This window comes from Ranitomeya imitator, chromosome 6 (assembly GCF_032444005.1).
Source record: "Ranitomeya imitator isolate aRanImi1 chromosome 6, aRanImi1.pri, whole genome shotgun sequence".
Taxonomy (NCBI): Eukaryota; Metazoa; Chordata; class Amphibia; order Anura; family Dendrobatidae; genus Ranitomeya; species Ranitomeya imitator.
Genome location: NC_091287.1, coordinates 498,416,761 through 498,431,450, shown reverse-complemented (window position 1 = coordinate 498,431,450; position 14,690 = coordinate 498,416,761). Strand labels below are relative to the sequence as shown.

Sequence of the window (14,690 nt, the reverse complement as noted above, 5' to 3'; positions counted from 1 at the left end):
TACAATATATAGGTTGGCTTCTGCCCCAATATAATCCTAGCACTCACACTTGAGTATTAGATCGCCATCTAGTGGCATGTGCTAGGAAATACAGATTTACTATTCTTCTAGGACTGTTCCTTTTTAAGACATTTCTATACATGTGAGAAATGTTAAGAAACGTGGTTTTAATGTGGTCAACTATTATCAAACAGTAGTAAATATTATGTCTGCCCAGTAGTTATATGTTTGATGTGGTATATGCCCTGCACTATTGAAGCATCTTTATATGCACTTTATATAACTCTCTTTTTGTCTCTAGATGCACTTTATTTTTCAGTATCCTGGTAAAATAATTTGATTTAAAACCTTGAAAGAATTTGGCAACTCCTACATTTTACACATATAGAAATTCCTTAAAAAAGTTAAGGGGAAACTGTCCTAGAATAGTAAAACTGTATTTCCTAGTACATGCCACTAGATGGCGATATAATAGTTAATAGACTGTGACACATGGTGGCGCTCTGGGATATGAAAGAATGTATGTAAGAAAAAAATGAAGACAAAAAAAAATAGTATTCCAAAGGCTAAGTTTCTGCCCAAGAGGCCGTGATTTTCACTATATACTGAAATATTACAAAATATAGTACGAGCAATCACATGATCACAGGATTAAATCTTCTGGAGGAGGGAGAGGGGTGGGCTAAAGAATTAAATGTTAAAAGCAAAAAACATGAACATTCATATCCCCTCCGTTCAAAATAAAGAAATGTAAACAATAAAAAAAATCGCCGTGTCCATAAAAGTCCGATCCAGCAAAATATGAAACGATTTAACCCATAAGTTAAATTAAAAAAAATTGTAATGACAGTATGGACCTTTTTGTTTCATTGTCGCAACTCCACATCCCCCAGAATGGAATAAAATAAGTGATAAAAAGTGCTGAAAACATGGTACATAGCCCCAAAAATTAATAAAGAACTAGAGCTCAGTGCGCAAAATGCAAGAATGAAATATAAAGAGTTCAGAAAACGATGACCCAAACCACATCGATTTTATTTAATTACTTTCTAATGTATATGAAGAAAACTGAGAATAAAATATCTAGAAATCTACGGTTTGTCACCATTTTCTGAGATTCTTTACATTTCACACTTGCATAGAGAAGATGTGACAAGGAGCAAACAGCACAACGTTTGCGCCTCTACATAGGAATCACAATTTGTTTTCTTTTTTTTTTTTTTTTTGTCGTGGTGCTAGGAGAAGAACCTGGATGATCGGGCATATCGCAACCTACAAGAGCTGGAAACTTATGCAGAAAACACTCAGAGTTCGCTGCTGTACTTGACCTTGGAGACCCTCGGTAAGTTTAAACGCGTACAAAACCTGTCCCAACTTTTTACAGATGGTAAAATGGCACAAGGCTTTGGAACTGAAGGCATTGTCCTAACCGGACCCCCTACTTGTCAGAAGAAGCTATAGGTAACCCCACCAAATATATTTCAGGGGAACTTATACCAAACCTTTAAATGCAAGAGTCTGAATGTGTACCAGACTACCAACACTATCCTTTGTGATATGTGGTAGGCCATGAAAACATCTGCTAACTTGTGGGGGTCCAGTTCTTAAAAAAAAAAAAAAACCCACCGATCACTTAAAAAACCTGCTCAGGAGGCAGAACTGCATAGAGCTATGTTTGGACTTAACAGAAAGACGTAAGAGTTTGGATAACTGTGATATGTTAGAATAATTACACAACTTTGTTTAAAGAGTAACTAAACTTTTTTTTTGTCTAATTATCCTACAAGCATTACACATTTTTTTGTAACATACTTCACTGCCTTATTTTGCTTCCTTCTCTCCCAAATACTTTGCTGCAATGCTGTTTCATTGACTACTTCAGCGTACTTTAGATGCTGCTTTCATCTGCTGCTCAGCAAAGATCCTTACACTGAATTCCAATGGTCTGTAAATTCGCCTGTCTAAATATGGGTAGAGGAGAGCAGTGATGCTCCAACAGGGAAAGTCTCAGATACATACTGTGAGCACATAAGTGCCCGAATCATTAAGGCATTTATGCAAGAATTCTGGCATAAAACACCTTAATAAATCTCAATATTTTTGTGCAAATATATTGCAACATTTAGTATTTACATGCCAATCTTGGATATCTATGCCAACATTGAAGTAGCATGCGCGGGACAGGGTACGGCTATGCCGCTTGTCAAGTTAATTTGTGGCCTAACTTATTCCAGATATGTACTGTAGCACAACTGGAGAATATTTTTTGCGGCAGCTCATGCCAGGTAACAGGTGCACCTAATTAATGATGAATTAAGTACATAATACTTTGGCGAATCCTTTCGGTAAGACTTGCGCCAGTTTTAATTAACCAACCACATAGTGTACACATCTTTGCCGAGCAGCAGTTGAAAGGAGCTTGTAAAGAAGCATGAAATGGGCATTTAAACGGCACTGAACGATGTTGGTTGATAGAAAAGGAAGCAAAATAAGGTGATAAGTAGGCTACAAAAATCTATAAAAAAATTGCAATATGTGGAGAATATTGAAATAATAAAAACAATTTTTGTAACTCTTTAAACACATTTGTGAAGTTATACTGTCCTTTATGACATGATGAAACGTGTAATCATTCTTGTCCTAAAACTGTGCTGTTATCTTCCACTTTGTCGACTATTTAAAGGCCATGCTATCAACAAACCACATCTATGTAAAGTTCGAAGCACCTGGGAGTGTGGTGAAAGAAGTTAGAAGCACTCCCTTTTTCCTCCATAAAAAGGAAGGGCCAAACCGTTCCATTCTTGTTTCATCAGTCCAGAGGATATTTTTTTTAAAGTGATTTCATTTTCCCTATTTGAGTTGCATACTGTAACCATCGATTTAACTTTTTAAGCAGTGACGTCTTCCTTACTGAGCGGCTGTTAAATATGCTTATTTTGCACATTTATATAATCAGGACTATTCACCAGGTGCTTTCTCTTAAAGAAAAATGTCATGATATTCTCATGAAAAATATAGTGGTTTATTGAATTGTCCACAGAAAAACCACATTGCAGCAAAACATAAAAATAGATGAAATAGTTACGAACAGATTGTCCATGTGTAAATATCAGCGCTTGTTCCTCATCGTTTCTGAGATGGAGAAGTCATCTTACTTTCATGGAGTAGAATCAGCTGTCCTTCCTTCTGTGACTTGTCTGACGTCCATGGTGAATGATTGTGAAGGCAGGAGGTGGCAGCTCCCACGTGACAAAAAGCCCCCCACCCTCCTAAGAGACGTTATTTATATGTCCCACAGACCACGTGTTCCCTGTATATGGCATTGACTTATACTCTGAGCTACATACACAGAAATAGCTTTTGGTAATGTCAGCAAGAAGCAATGTGCTCAGTACAGAATTGAGAATAAGAATAATTCAATTAATAATTAATATTTAACAGCGGCCTTCCAGGTCATGTCGATATAGGACTAGAGATGACCCGAACAGTAAACTTCGGCATCCGTACCAAACACCTACTGTTTGGTCACGGACACAGAAGACAGACATCACCAGGAAGTCCATGATACTGGTCAGGTTCGGCCCCCCGAACATCGGGTGTTTGTCACGCTGTCATGAGCAGGACAGCGTGGCAAACACTGCTTCCCATGTTAACAAATGACAGCATGAGCGCGTATAAAGTTTACCACCGGTCACTGGCGTTAGCTGATGGGACTACTGCTCCCATCAGCCGACATTATTAACATGCTACTCTCCACATGGAGAGGTCTCTGGGGTCTAAGGGTCAATGTCTCAACTTGTGGAGAGTGACATCCTAGGGTCACGAGACTTATAGGCCAAAGGAGCATTGCATGGCCTATAAGTCTCCTTACTCTGGCATGTTACTCTCCTCATGGAGAAACGTTATGGTTTAGACCTTAAGGTACCGTTACACTAAACGACTTACCAACGATAAAGACCAGCGATACGACCTGGCCGTGATCGTTGGTAAGTCGTTGTGTGGTCGCTGGGGAGCTGTCACACACAGCTCTCTCCAGCGACCAACGATCCAGGGAAAGACTTCGGCATCGTTGAAACTGTCTTCAACGATGCCGAAGTCCCCGGGTAACCAGGGTAAACATCGGGTTACTAAGTGCAGGGCCGCGCTTAGTAACCCGATATTTACCCTGGTTACCATTGTAAAAGTAAAAAAAAAACACTACATACTCACATTCCGATGTCTGTCACGTCCCCCGCTGTCAGCTTCCCTGCACTGACTGTCAGCACCGGCCGTAAAGCAAAGCACAGCGGTGACGTCACCGCTGTGCTCTGCTTTACGGCCGGCCCTCACAGTCAGTGCAGGGAAGCTGACTGCGGGGGACGTGACAGACATCGGAATGTGAGTATGTAGTGTTTTTTTTTTTTTACTTTTACAATGGTAACCAGGGTAAATATCGGGTTACTAAGCGCGGCCCTGCACTTAGTAACCCGATATTTACCCTGGTTATAGGTGAACACATCGCTAGATCAGCGTCACACACGCCGATCTAGCGATGACAGCAGGGTTATCAGCGACCAAAAAAAGGTCCTGATCATTCCCCACGACCAACGATCTCCCAGCAAGGGCCTGATCGTTGGTGGCTGTCACACATAACGAGATCGTTAGCGGGATCGTTGCTACGTCACAAAAAGCGTGACATTGCAACGATATCTTTAACGAAATCGTTGTGTGATGGTATCTTTAGTCTATTAGATAACGACCATATCTTCTCCCTCTCTGCAGGTGTCCGAGACGTTCATGCAGACCACGCTGCCAGCCACATAGGGAAAGCACAAGGTATCATCACCTGTCTAAGAGCCGTCCCGTTTCACAGCAGCAAGCGTCAGGTCTTCCTCCCTGTCGACATCTGCATTCTGGTACGTGTACACATCCATTCACACTGGACGCTGTGTGCGCTCGCGCATTGTCTTGACTGAAAGGTAAAATGATGACTGCAGTATTTACCATCTCATAGTATAAAAATGGCTTCATTAAAGAACAATGTGCCTGTTACTCTCTGATCTGTAGTTATTTTGCTTTCTTCCACTTACTTCTTCCCTTACTGTTACCATAATGGACCAGCGCATTAGACATTTTCCTCCGTTGGTTGTTATGGCAACATCCTTGGATTTCATCTGAAATAAAACCCTCCACAGACAAAAGCAAACATGAAATGATAATTTGTGAATGACTTTAAGGATGACAACTATGTTCATTACTGTCTGCTCTGTCAGGTATTTCTAATCCTCCGCAGGACAGACTAATTTGTTAATCTCTTTTTGGCCGTGGCCTGGAAGCTCTACATTTTAAGGCTTTCATCTCGGCCCTGTGTGTCTGAGAACTATTTAAAATGTTTTGTTTTTTTTTATGATCTGAGCTTCCCGAATTTCTATCTGCTGATGACATGTAAGGCTCTGTGCACATAGAAGTATTTTTTGTGTGTGTGTTTGTACACCGAAAAACATTTTAAAAATCCCTTGAAAGACTCTTCCTTTTTCATGTCAGATATTCCCTCCACCTTCACTAAAGCCCCAGCTCCAGCTGCCGAAAAATAGCCCCAAATCATAATGCTGTCTCCACCATGCTTCACTGTGGGGATGTTGTTTTGTGATGCGCAATATAGGCTTTGCACCAAATTTGCTGGTGTTATTTTCCATTTTCTGAGTTTTTTTTTTACACTTTTTAAAAACACCAGATGGAAAAAAAAAATTAGTGGATGCCCCTTCAAGTGTCTCCTGATGGAAAACTGAAATTGAGAATTTTGATAATGGCTGATCAATTTTGGAAGAGAAGGGAGCATTTTTTTCTGATAAGATCTATTACAAAGTTGCTTATTTTTATGTGTACTATTGATTTATGAAATAAAAATTAAAAGGGAGGTTACTTTTCAACTTAGTTACTCTTTAAAAAGGAAAAAAAAAAGATCTTCAGCTGTTAGCGCCATCCTAGCAGCTTCACCTTGGAGAATGTTTCATGTTTCAGCCTCTCATTACACCATGTTCCAAATTATTATGCAAATTATATTTTTCTCGGTTTTTCCGAAATGGTTGGTGCAAATGACAGTCAGTCTAATAAAAGTCATCACCCATTATACATCAAATTTTATTGAAGAAACCTCCAAATGATAACAGTATAATCTCCAAAATGAATAAAACCTCAAAATGCACTCACCGCGTCCCCTCTCTGACCACAACATTCTCTCTTTCAGGCTGCCGTCACACTAGCAGTATTTGGTCAGTATTTTACATCAGTATTTGTAAGCCAAAACCAGGAGTGGGTGATAAATGCAGAAGTGGTGCATATGTTTCTATTATACTTTTCCTCTAATTGTTCCACTCCTGGTTTTGGCTTACAAATAGTGATGTAAAATCCTGACCAAATACTGACAGTGTGACAGCAGCCTCACACTCACAAATCCTTGCTCACCCCAGCACCCTCCTACCTACCATTCAGTCAGAAATCTACAAGCCATTAACCCTCATACACTTTCAGACTCCTTACACTCATCATTGTCCCCAATCTCTTCTTTTTCCTGTCCTGATCTGGCGGTACATCACTACAATGACACTCTTAGAAGCACCCTGGACCAAGTAGCTCCCCTCACCCTCACAACCTCCAAACACAGAGTGAAACAGCTTTGAGAAAGCACATACCATTGTTCGAAACGCGTAGCTTGCTACTCTTCACTATGTAATTTACTGGATTGGACTGGACTTTGCCTTTTATCCTGAATAAATTTGTAAGTTTTTGGAAGCTGGATTTTTTTCTCTTTTTTTGGATTGCTTGCTCACGTGATGACTACACGTTATCCGTGCTTCCCCACAACACATGCCGACAGGTGAGCTGGTATATATTTTTTTCTTTTTTCTACAGAGTGAAACAGTCCTGGCTCACATCGCAAACCCGATTTCTCCAGCGATGCTCTAGGTGTGCTGAACACTTATGGAGGAAAACTCGCACACCAGAAGACTTCATACACTTCAAATTTATGTTAAGGACCTACAACTCTGCCCTTCACCTCGCCAAACAGTCCTACTACACCACCCTGATCTCCTCACTATCCAACAACCCCAAGAAACTTTTTGACACCTTTCACTCCCTCCTCAGGCCAACAGCACAAGCCGCTATCACAGACATTTGTGCTGATGACCTGGCCTCCCACTTTATAGAGAAAATAGACAATATCCGTCAGGAAATCCGCTCCCAATCACCAAGTTCAGTGACTCCCATCCCTCCCTGCATTTCCCCTGGCTCCTCTCCTCTTCTCGTCCGACTACATGCACCACCGACCCCATTCCCTCACATCTCCTCCAGTCTCTCTCTCCAGTCATCACAACTCGCCTAACTACAATCTTTAATCTCTCCCTCTCCTCTGGCATTTTCCCCTCCTCCTTCAAACACTATCATTACTCCATTACTAAAGAAACCCACCCTCGACCCATCCTGCACAAACAACTACAGACCGGTCTCCAATCTCCCCTTCATCTCTAAACTCTTGGAGCGACTGATATACTCCCGCCTTACCCGTTACCTCTCCACTCACTCCCTCCTAGACCCGTCACAGTCCGGTTTCCGCCCCCTACATTCGAAAGAAACTGCACTCATCAAAGTGACCAATGACCTTCTGACAGCAAAACGTAACGGTGACCACTCTCTGCTCATTCTTCTCGACCTTTCTGCAGCTTTTGACACTGTTGACCACCCTCTCCTACTGTCTAGGCTCCAGTCACTTGGCATTAAGGACACTGCTCTCTCCTGGTTCTCCTCCTGTCTTTCTGACCGCTCCTTCAGTGTTCTGTTCTCCGTCTCCACTTCCTCTTCTCTTCCTCTCACTGTTGGGGTACCTCAGGGCTCAGTCAGTCCTTGGCCCCCTTCTCTTCTCTCTCTACATGGCCCCAATTGGACAGACCATCAGCAGATTTGGCTTTCAGTACCATCTTTATGGCGATAACACACAACTATACACATCATCCCCTGACCTTACCCCCGCTGTACTACAGTACGCCACTGACTGTCTGTCCGCAGTCTCCAACATCATGTCTGCTCTCTATCTGAAACTCAACCTCTCCAAAACTGAACTTCTTCTGCTCCCACCATCCACTATCCTCCCTAAATCTGACATTTCCCTCTCCGTGGGTGGCACCATAATAACACCCCGGCAGCAGGCGCGCTGTCTGGGTGTTATGTTTGACTCCGATCTCTCCTTCACCTCCCATATACAATCTCTTGCCCGCTCGTGCCGCTTACACCTAAAGAACATCTCTAGAATCCGCCCTTTACTCACCAAGGAAACAACAAAAACCCTCACTGTCGCCCTGATCCACTCCCGCCTGGACTATTGTAATGCTCTATTAATTGGCCTCCCCCTCACCCGACTTTCCCCTCTCCAGTCCATCCTTAATACAGCAGCCAGGGTCGTCCATCTGGCTAATCGTTACTCGGACGCATCCGCTCTTCGCCAGTCGTTACACTGGCTGCCCATTCATTACAGGATACAATTCAAAGTACTTGTTCTCACCCACAAAGCTCTCCACAGAGCGGCCCCCCTTACATCTCCTCCCTCATTTCTGTCTATCGGCCTAACTGACCGCTGCGCTCTGCAAATGACTTTCGACTAACCTCTGTACTAATCCGTACCTCCCACTCCCGACTCCAAGACTTCTCCCGCACTGCGCCAATCCTCTGGAATGCTCTACCCCAAGATATTAGGACCATCCACAATTTGCATAGTTTTAGGCGCTCGCTCAAAACACATTTGTTCAGAGCGGCCTATCACGTTCCCTAATCAAAGTCATTTTATGTTTGTGTGTGTGTAGCCCATTCACTATCTCCATCTATCTCCCACCCACTGAAGATGGCTGGACCATCATTGTAAATACATCATTGTAAATACACACCTGTACCTTGCATCTCCCCCACCTCATTGTAGATTGTAAGCTCTCACGAGCAGGGGCGGCTTATTTCGCTTTAATTATTGTATTGTTAACGTTGTTACTTATGTCTGTTGTGTTTGAAACTGTTAAACTGTAAAGCGCTGCGGAATATGTTGGTGCTATATAAATAAAGATTATTATTATTATTATTATTATTATTATTAAAATGCACTGTTACAAATTATTAGGCACAGTAGAATTTCTAAACATTTGATATGTTTTAAAGAACTGAAAATGCTCATTTGTGGAATTTGCAGCAATTAGGAGGTCACATTCACCGAACAAAAAAGCTATTTAACTCCATAACATCCTAACAGGCCAAGTTACATGTTAACATAGGACCCTTCTTTGATATCACCTTCACAATTCTTGCATCCATTGGACTTGTGAGTTTTTGGAGAGTTTCTGCTTGTATTTCTTTGCATGAAGTCAGAATCGCCTCCCAGAGCTGTTTTGATGTGAACTGCCTCCCACCCTCATAGATCTTTTGCTTGATGATACTCCAAAGGTTCTCTATGGGGTTGAGGTCAGGGGAAGATGGTGGCCACACCACGAGTTTATCTCCTTTTATGCCCATAGCAGCCAAATGACTCAGAGGTATTCTTTGCAGCATGAGATGGTGCACTGTCATGCATGAAGATGATTTTGCTCCTGAAGGCACGTTTCTACTTTTTATACCATGGAAGAAAGTTGTCAGTCAGAAACTCTATATACTTTGCAGAGGTCATTTTCACACCTTCAGGAACCTTAGGGGGCCCCACCAGCTGTTTCCCAATGATTCCGGCCCAAAACATGACTCCTCCACCTCCTTGCTGACATCTCAGCCTTGTTGGGACATGGTGGCCATCCACCAACCATCCACTACTCCATCCATCTGGACCATCCAGGGTTGCTCGACACTCATCAGTAAACAAGACTGTTTGGAAATTAGTCTTCATGTATGTCTGGGTATTTAAAATTATGACTGACAGATAAAAGGAAGAAAAATATAGGAGTAAAACAAAATAAATAAAATCTAAAAAAAACCATGAAGAATATAAAGATAAAAGCCCATCAACATTAGAGAAACTCCCTAAACCCAAAGTGTTCATTCAATCCAGCTGGTGTCACCGTGCCTAGTTTACACTAGAACTACCGTTGGAGTCTGCCTTCATCGGGCAGGCTTTCTCCCGCCTGACAATCTCTGTCCTGCACTCTCCGCCCACCAGCGCCATCTTGGTGCTCCTGGGCGCACGGACAGCTTCCTCCACCTGGAATCCATTTTTTCGTCTTCCGTGAGTAGCTCTGCACTGTAGACTGACACTCCCCTCTGCCCCCTGTCCCCTAACCCTCTGGCATTTTCTTCTGGGACCCTTCAAAATGTCTACCACTAAGGGAGGCCGCTCTCGTCCTCCTACTTCTTCCTCCGCTTCTTCTGCCTTAGTCAAATACTTTGCATGTTCGTCCTGTAACTGCAAACTTCCCTCAGGTCAGTCCTCCCCACTCTGTCAGACCTGCAGCAACCCGATTGTTCCCACCGCCCAGGATCCCCCGGCTGCTCCGCTTGAGAGTGATACCCCCACCCCTAGCTGGGCCTCTTCTCTGTCACAATCGGTAGCGGATCTAACTCGGGTGTCTCAAACTCTGGTGTCCGTGCTGGATTGATTACCCCTGCAGACCCCCGCAGTAGCCAGCGGGTCGCAGGAACCTCCGTCGGAGCCCTCCATTATAAGCCGCAAAAGGTCCAGACAGTAACGCCGGTCTGAGTCCTCTTCTCGCTCCATCTCGCCACACGGTCCTTCTCTGCGGTCGACTTCCCCCCGGTCCTCCTCCCCTGAGTCAGGCGAGGCGTTCTCCGATGCGCCCTCGGAGGATATTTCGGAGCTGGATTCTAACCAAATCGCTACCATGAGGGATATGGTTCAGAATCTCATTGGAGCGATAAATCAGACCTATGGCATCAAGGATACCTCTACGGAACCCGCAGATCAGGCGGTTTCGTTTAGACGGGCTAAACCACCTTCCAAGTTTTTCGCTCCTCACCCTGAATTCGAGGAAATCATGACCAGAGAAAGAGAGAATCCGACCAGACGCTTTCAGAGAGGAAAGCGACTTGCCGTTTTATATCACTTTTCTCCGGAGCTCACCGCTAATTGGACTGCTTCTTCGGTGGATCCTCCAGTTTCCAGGCTGTCCACCAACACGGTCCTTCCACTGTCCGGCGGAGCATCTCTGAAGGATTCTAACAATGGGGTCATAGAATCCTTCGCTAAGTCAGCCTTTGAAGCGGCTGCAGCTACTCTATGCCCGGCTTTTGCTTCCACTTGGATTTCAAAATCCATATCCAAATGGGCCAAACAACTCCGTCGGGGCATCCTGGACGGAGCTCCACCCGGACAGCTGGCAGAGCTTGCCAACCAGATTTCTCAGGCGAGTGAATACCTGGTCTCCACCTCCCTGGACGCCGCGTCTTGTGCGGCTCAGGCGTCCAGCAATGCTGTTGCCATCCGCCGGACCGTTTGGCTCAAGGCCTGGCAGGCGGATTTGTCTTCTAAAAAGTCCCTTACCAGCCTGCCTTTTCAAGGTTCACGTCTCTTTGGTTCTAAGCTGGACCAAATCATTAAGGATGCCACTGGGGGCACAAGTTCTCTTTTTCCCCAGTCCAAACCTCGTTGCCCTCCTCCTAGACGGCAATATCGTTCCTTTCGTCGCTTTGCGGCATCAAACTCCTTTTCCCAGCAGCAACAGAGGCCACAGGCACGTCAAGAGAAGAAAACGGTATCCTTTAGACCCACTCCTTCCTGGCGTCCTCGCTACTCCCAGAGTAGATCCTCCAGGTCTAGGACTGGAAGATCCACCTCGGCATGACTCTCAGCAAAACCCCAGCCAAGTTCCCAGGCTGGGTGGCCATCTCCTCTTCTTCAGGGACGTCTGGATCTCCTCAGTAGAGGACGCATGGGTCAGGGAAGTTGTATCCGCAGGATACAAAACAGAGTTCGTTTCACGACCCCGGGATCGTTTCTTCGAATCCCTACCTCTAAGAGACCCTGCTCTAGTCCCGGGTTTCTTCGCAGCCATCGCTTCTCTCCTCAAAGCCGGGGTGATCGTTCCCGTCCCAGGAAAAGAACGGTTCACAGGTTTCTTTTCAAATCTTTTTGTGGTACCGAAAAAAAGACGGCAAGGTTCGGCCCATTCTGGACCTCAAATTGCTGAACAGGAGAGTTCGTCTGAGACACTTCAGGATGGAATCCCTTCGTACAGTAATTGCTTCCATGGACGCTCAGGAATTTCTGTGTTCCATAGATATTCAGGACGCCTACCTCCATGTCCCGATATTCCCGGGACATCACCGATTCCTGCACTTTGCGGTGCTCCAGGACCATTTTCAGTTTGTCGCCCTGCCGTTCGGTTTTGCAACCGCTCCCCGGGTTTTCACGAAGATTATGGCGGCGCTGATAGCCATCTTGAGGGTCAGAGGCCTGGTTCTGTTTCCGTACCTCGACGACATCCTCATCAAGGCCCCGTCCTTTTCCCAAGCTCACAAAGTCTGTTCATTGTCCTCGACACCGTAGCCCGCTTCGGGTGGCTGGTCAAGCGGAAAAAAGTCCTGCCTTATTCCTTCTCAGCACATCGTTTTTCTGGGCATGCTCTTCGACACTCGTCAGACCAAAGTCTTCCTTCCCGAAGACAAGAGATCCATCCTTCGTCGGGACGTACGCTTGCTCCAGGGTCCTCGGTTTCCCTCCTTCCAATCGGCCATGAAGGTTCTGGGGAGGATGGTAGCAACATTGGAAGTGATTCCCTTCGCCCAATTTCACTCGCTGCCTCTTCAGCAAGCCATCCTGTCTCAGTGGGACTTGTCTGTCTTTTCCCTGGATCGTCCAATTCGACTCTCTCCCCGGGTCAAACGGTCTCTCAACTGGTGGCTGACGTCCCCTCTCATCTCCCAGGGCAGGTCCTCCCTTCCAGATCACTGGCAAGTGGTTACGACGGACGCAAGCCTGCTCGGCTGGGGTGCGGTGTTTCGCCACCTGACTCTTCAGGGTCGTTGGTCGGCGCAGGAGTCAACTCTGCCGATCAATGTCCTCGAGATTCGGGCCATCTTTCTGTCCCTTCGTCACTGGGAAAGGATTCTCCTGGGTCTACCAATCCGAATGCAGACAGACAATGCCACGGCAGTGGCATATGTCAACCATCAGGGGGGACTCGGAGCGCCTTGGCCGAGATATCCAAGATCCTCTTCTGGGCAGAGGCAACGGTTCCGGTGATATCCGCGGTGCATATCCCCGGCGTGGACAATAGGGCTGCTGACTTCCTCAGCCGTGAGGGTCTCACAGCAGGGGAATGGTCCTTGCATCCGGAGGTTTTCCATCAGATTTGTCTTCGATGGGGGACTCCGGACGTGGACCTCACAGTGTCCCAAATGAACAGGAAGGTTCCTCGGTTCGTCTCCAGGTCTCGCGACCCCCTCGCGGTGGGCGTCGACGCTCTGGCCATTCCTTGGTCGCAGTTTGTGCTGCCCTATCTGTTCCCACCCCTGCCCTTACTTCCCAAACTGTTGAAAAAGATCAAAGCGGAAGGGGTGCCGGTCATTCTGATTGCCCCGGATTGGCCCAGGAGAGCTTGGTTTGCGGACATCGTCAATCTTCTCGCGGAAGCCCCTTGGCACCTACCAGACAGGCCCGATCTGCTGTCTCGGTCCGATCTGCCAACCAAATTCTCGGTCGCTCAGTTTAACGGCGTGGCTCTTGAAACCGCAGTTCTAAGAGCATCCGTCCTATCGAGCCAGGTGATTCACACCATGATCAAGGCTAGAAAGCCTTCGTCTTCCAGGATTTACTATCGTACCTTGAAGGCTTATTTCCGTTGGTGCGAGTCCAACTGCGTTTCACCTATGTCCTTTTCCCTGCCTTCCGTTTTGGCCTTCCTTCAGGCAGGATTGGATTCGGGCCTTGCTCTTAGTTCCCTGAAGGGCCAGGTTTCTGCGCTCTCCATCCTTTTTCAGAAGACTTTAGCCTCCCGACCACAGGTTAAGACCTTCCTTCAAGGAGTGGCCCATGCTGTCCCTCCGTACAGGGCCCCTGTAGATTCATGGAATTTAAATCTGGTACTGGACGTTCTGAGGGTTTCCCCCTTTGAGCCTCTCAGGGAGGTTCCCATCTCAGTTCTGTCTTGGAAGGTGGCCTTTCTTTTGGCCATCACTTCTATCCACCGCGTTTCCGAGTTGGCGGCTCTCTTTTGCCGACCTCCTTTCTTGGTCATCCACCAGGACAAGGTGGTCCTCAGGTCTCCGCCTTCCTTTCTTCCTAAGGTGGTTTCCACATTCCACCTCAACGAGGACATTGTTCTACCTTCCTTTTGTCCAGCTCCGACTCATCCTCTGGAGCGATCGATGAACAAGCTGGATCTCGTCAGGGCAGTGAGGATCTATCTGGATAGAACGTCCGGTTTCCGGAAGACGGATTCTCTTTTCGTCATTCCTGATGGCACGCGCAGAGGCTTGCCGGCTTCCAAGACGACTATTGCTCGCTGGATCAGATCGGCAATTTTGGAGGCTTACCGGGTCAAGAACAGACTGCCCCCTCCTGGGATAAAGGTTCACTCTACCCAGGCAGTCGGCGCCTCCTAGGCGGTACACCACAGGGCTTCCGCCCTACAGCTTTGCAAAGCAGCAACCTGGTCTTCCATCCATACATTCGCCAAATTTTACAAGGTCCATACCTACGCTTCGGCGGACTCCAGCCTAGCCAGAAGGATTTT

At 46.0% G+C, this 14,690-nt stretch overlaps 1 protein-coding gene across 3 annotated transcripts in view; it reads left to right on the top strand.

Annotated features, from left to right (window-relative positions):
* The window catches only part of NDUFAF6 (NADH:ubiquinone oxidoreductase complex assembly factor 6), a 97,608-nt gene that overhangs the window by 20,594 nt on the left and 62,324 nt on the right, over nt 1-14,690 (top strand). For all 3 annotated transcript variants that reach the window (XM_069731687.1, XM_069731686.1, XM_069731688.1), the window contains exons 5-6: nt 1,240-1,342; nt 4,762-4,895. In XM_069731687.1, the coding sequence (XP_069587788.1) occupies nt 1,240-1,342; nt 4,762-4,895 (237 nt within the window). The remainder of the gene's footprint in view (nt 1-1,239; nt 1,343-4,761; nt 4,896-14,690) is intronic.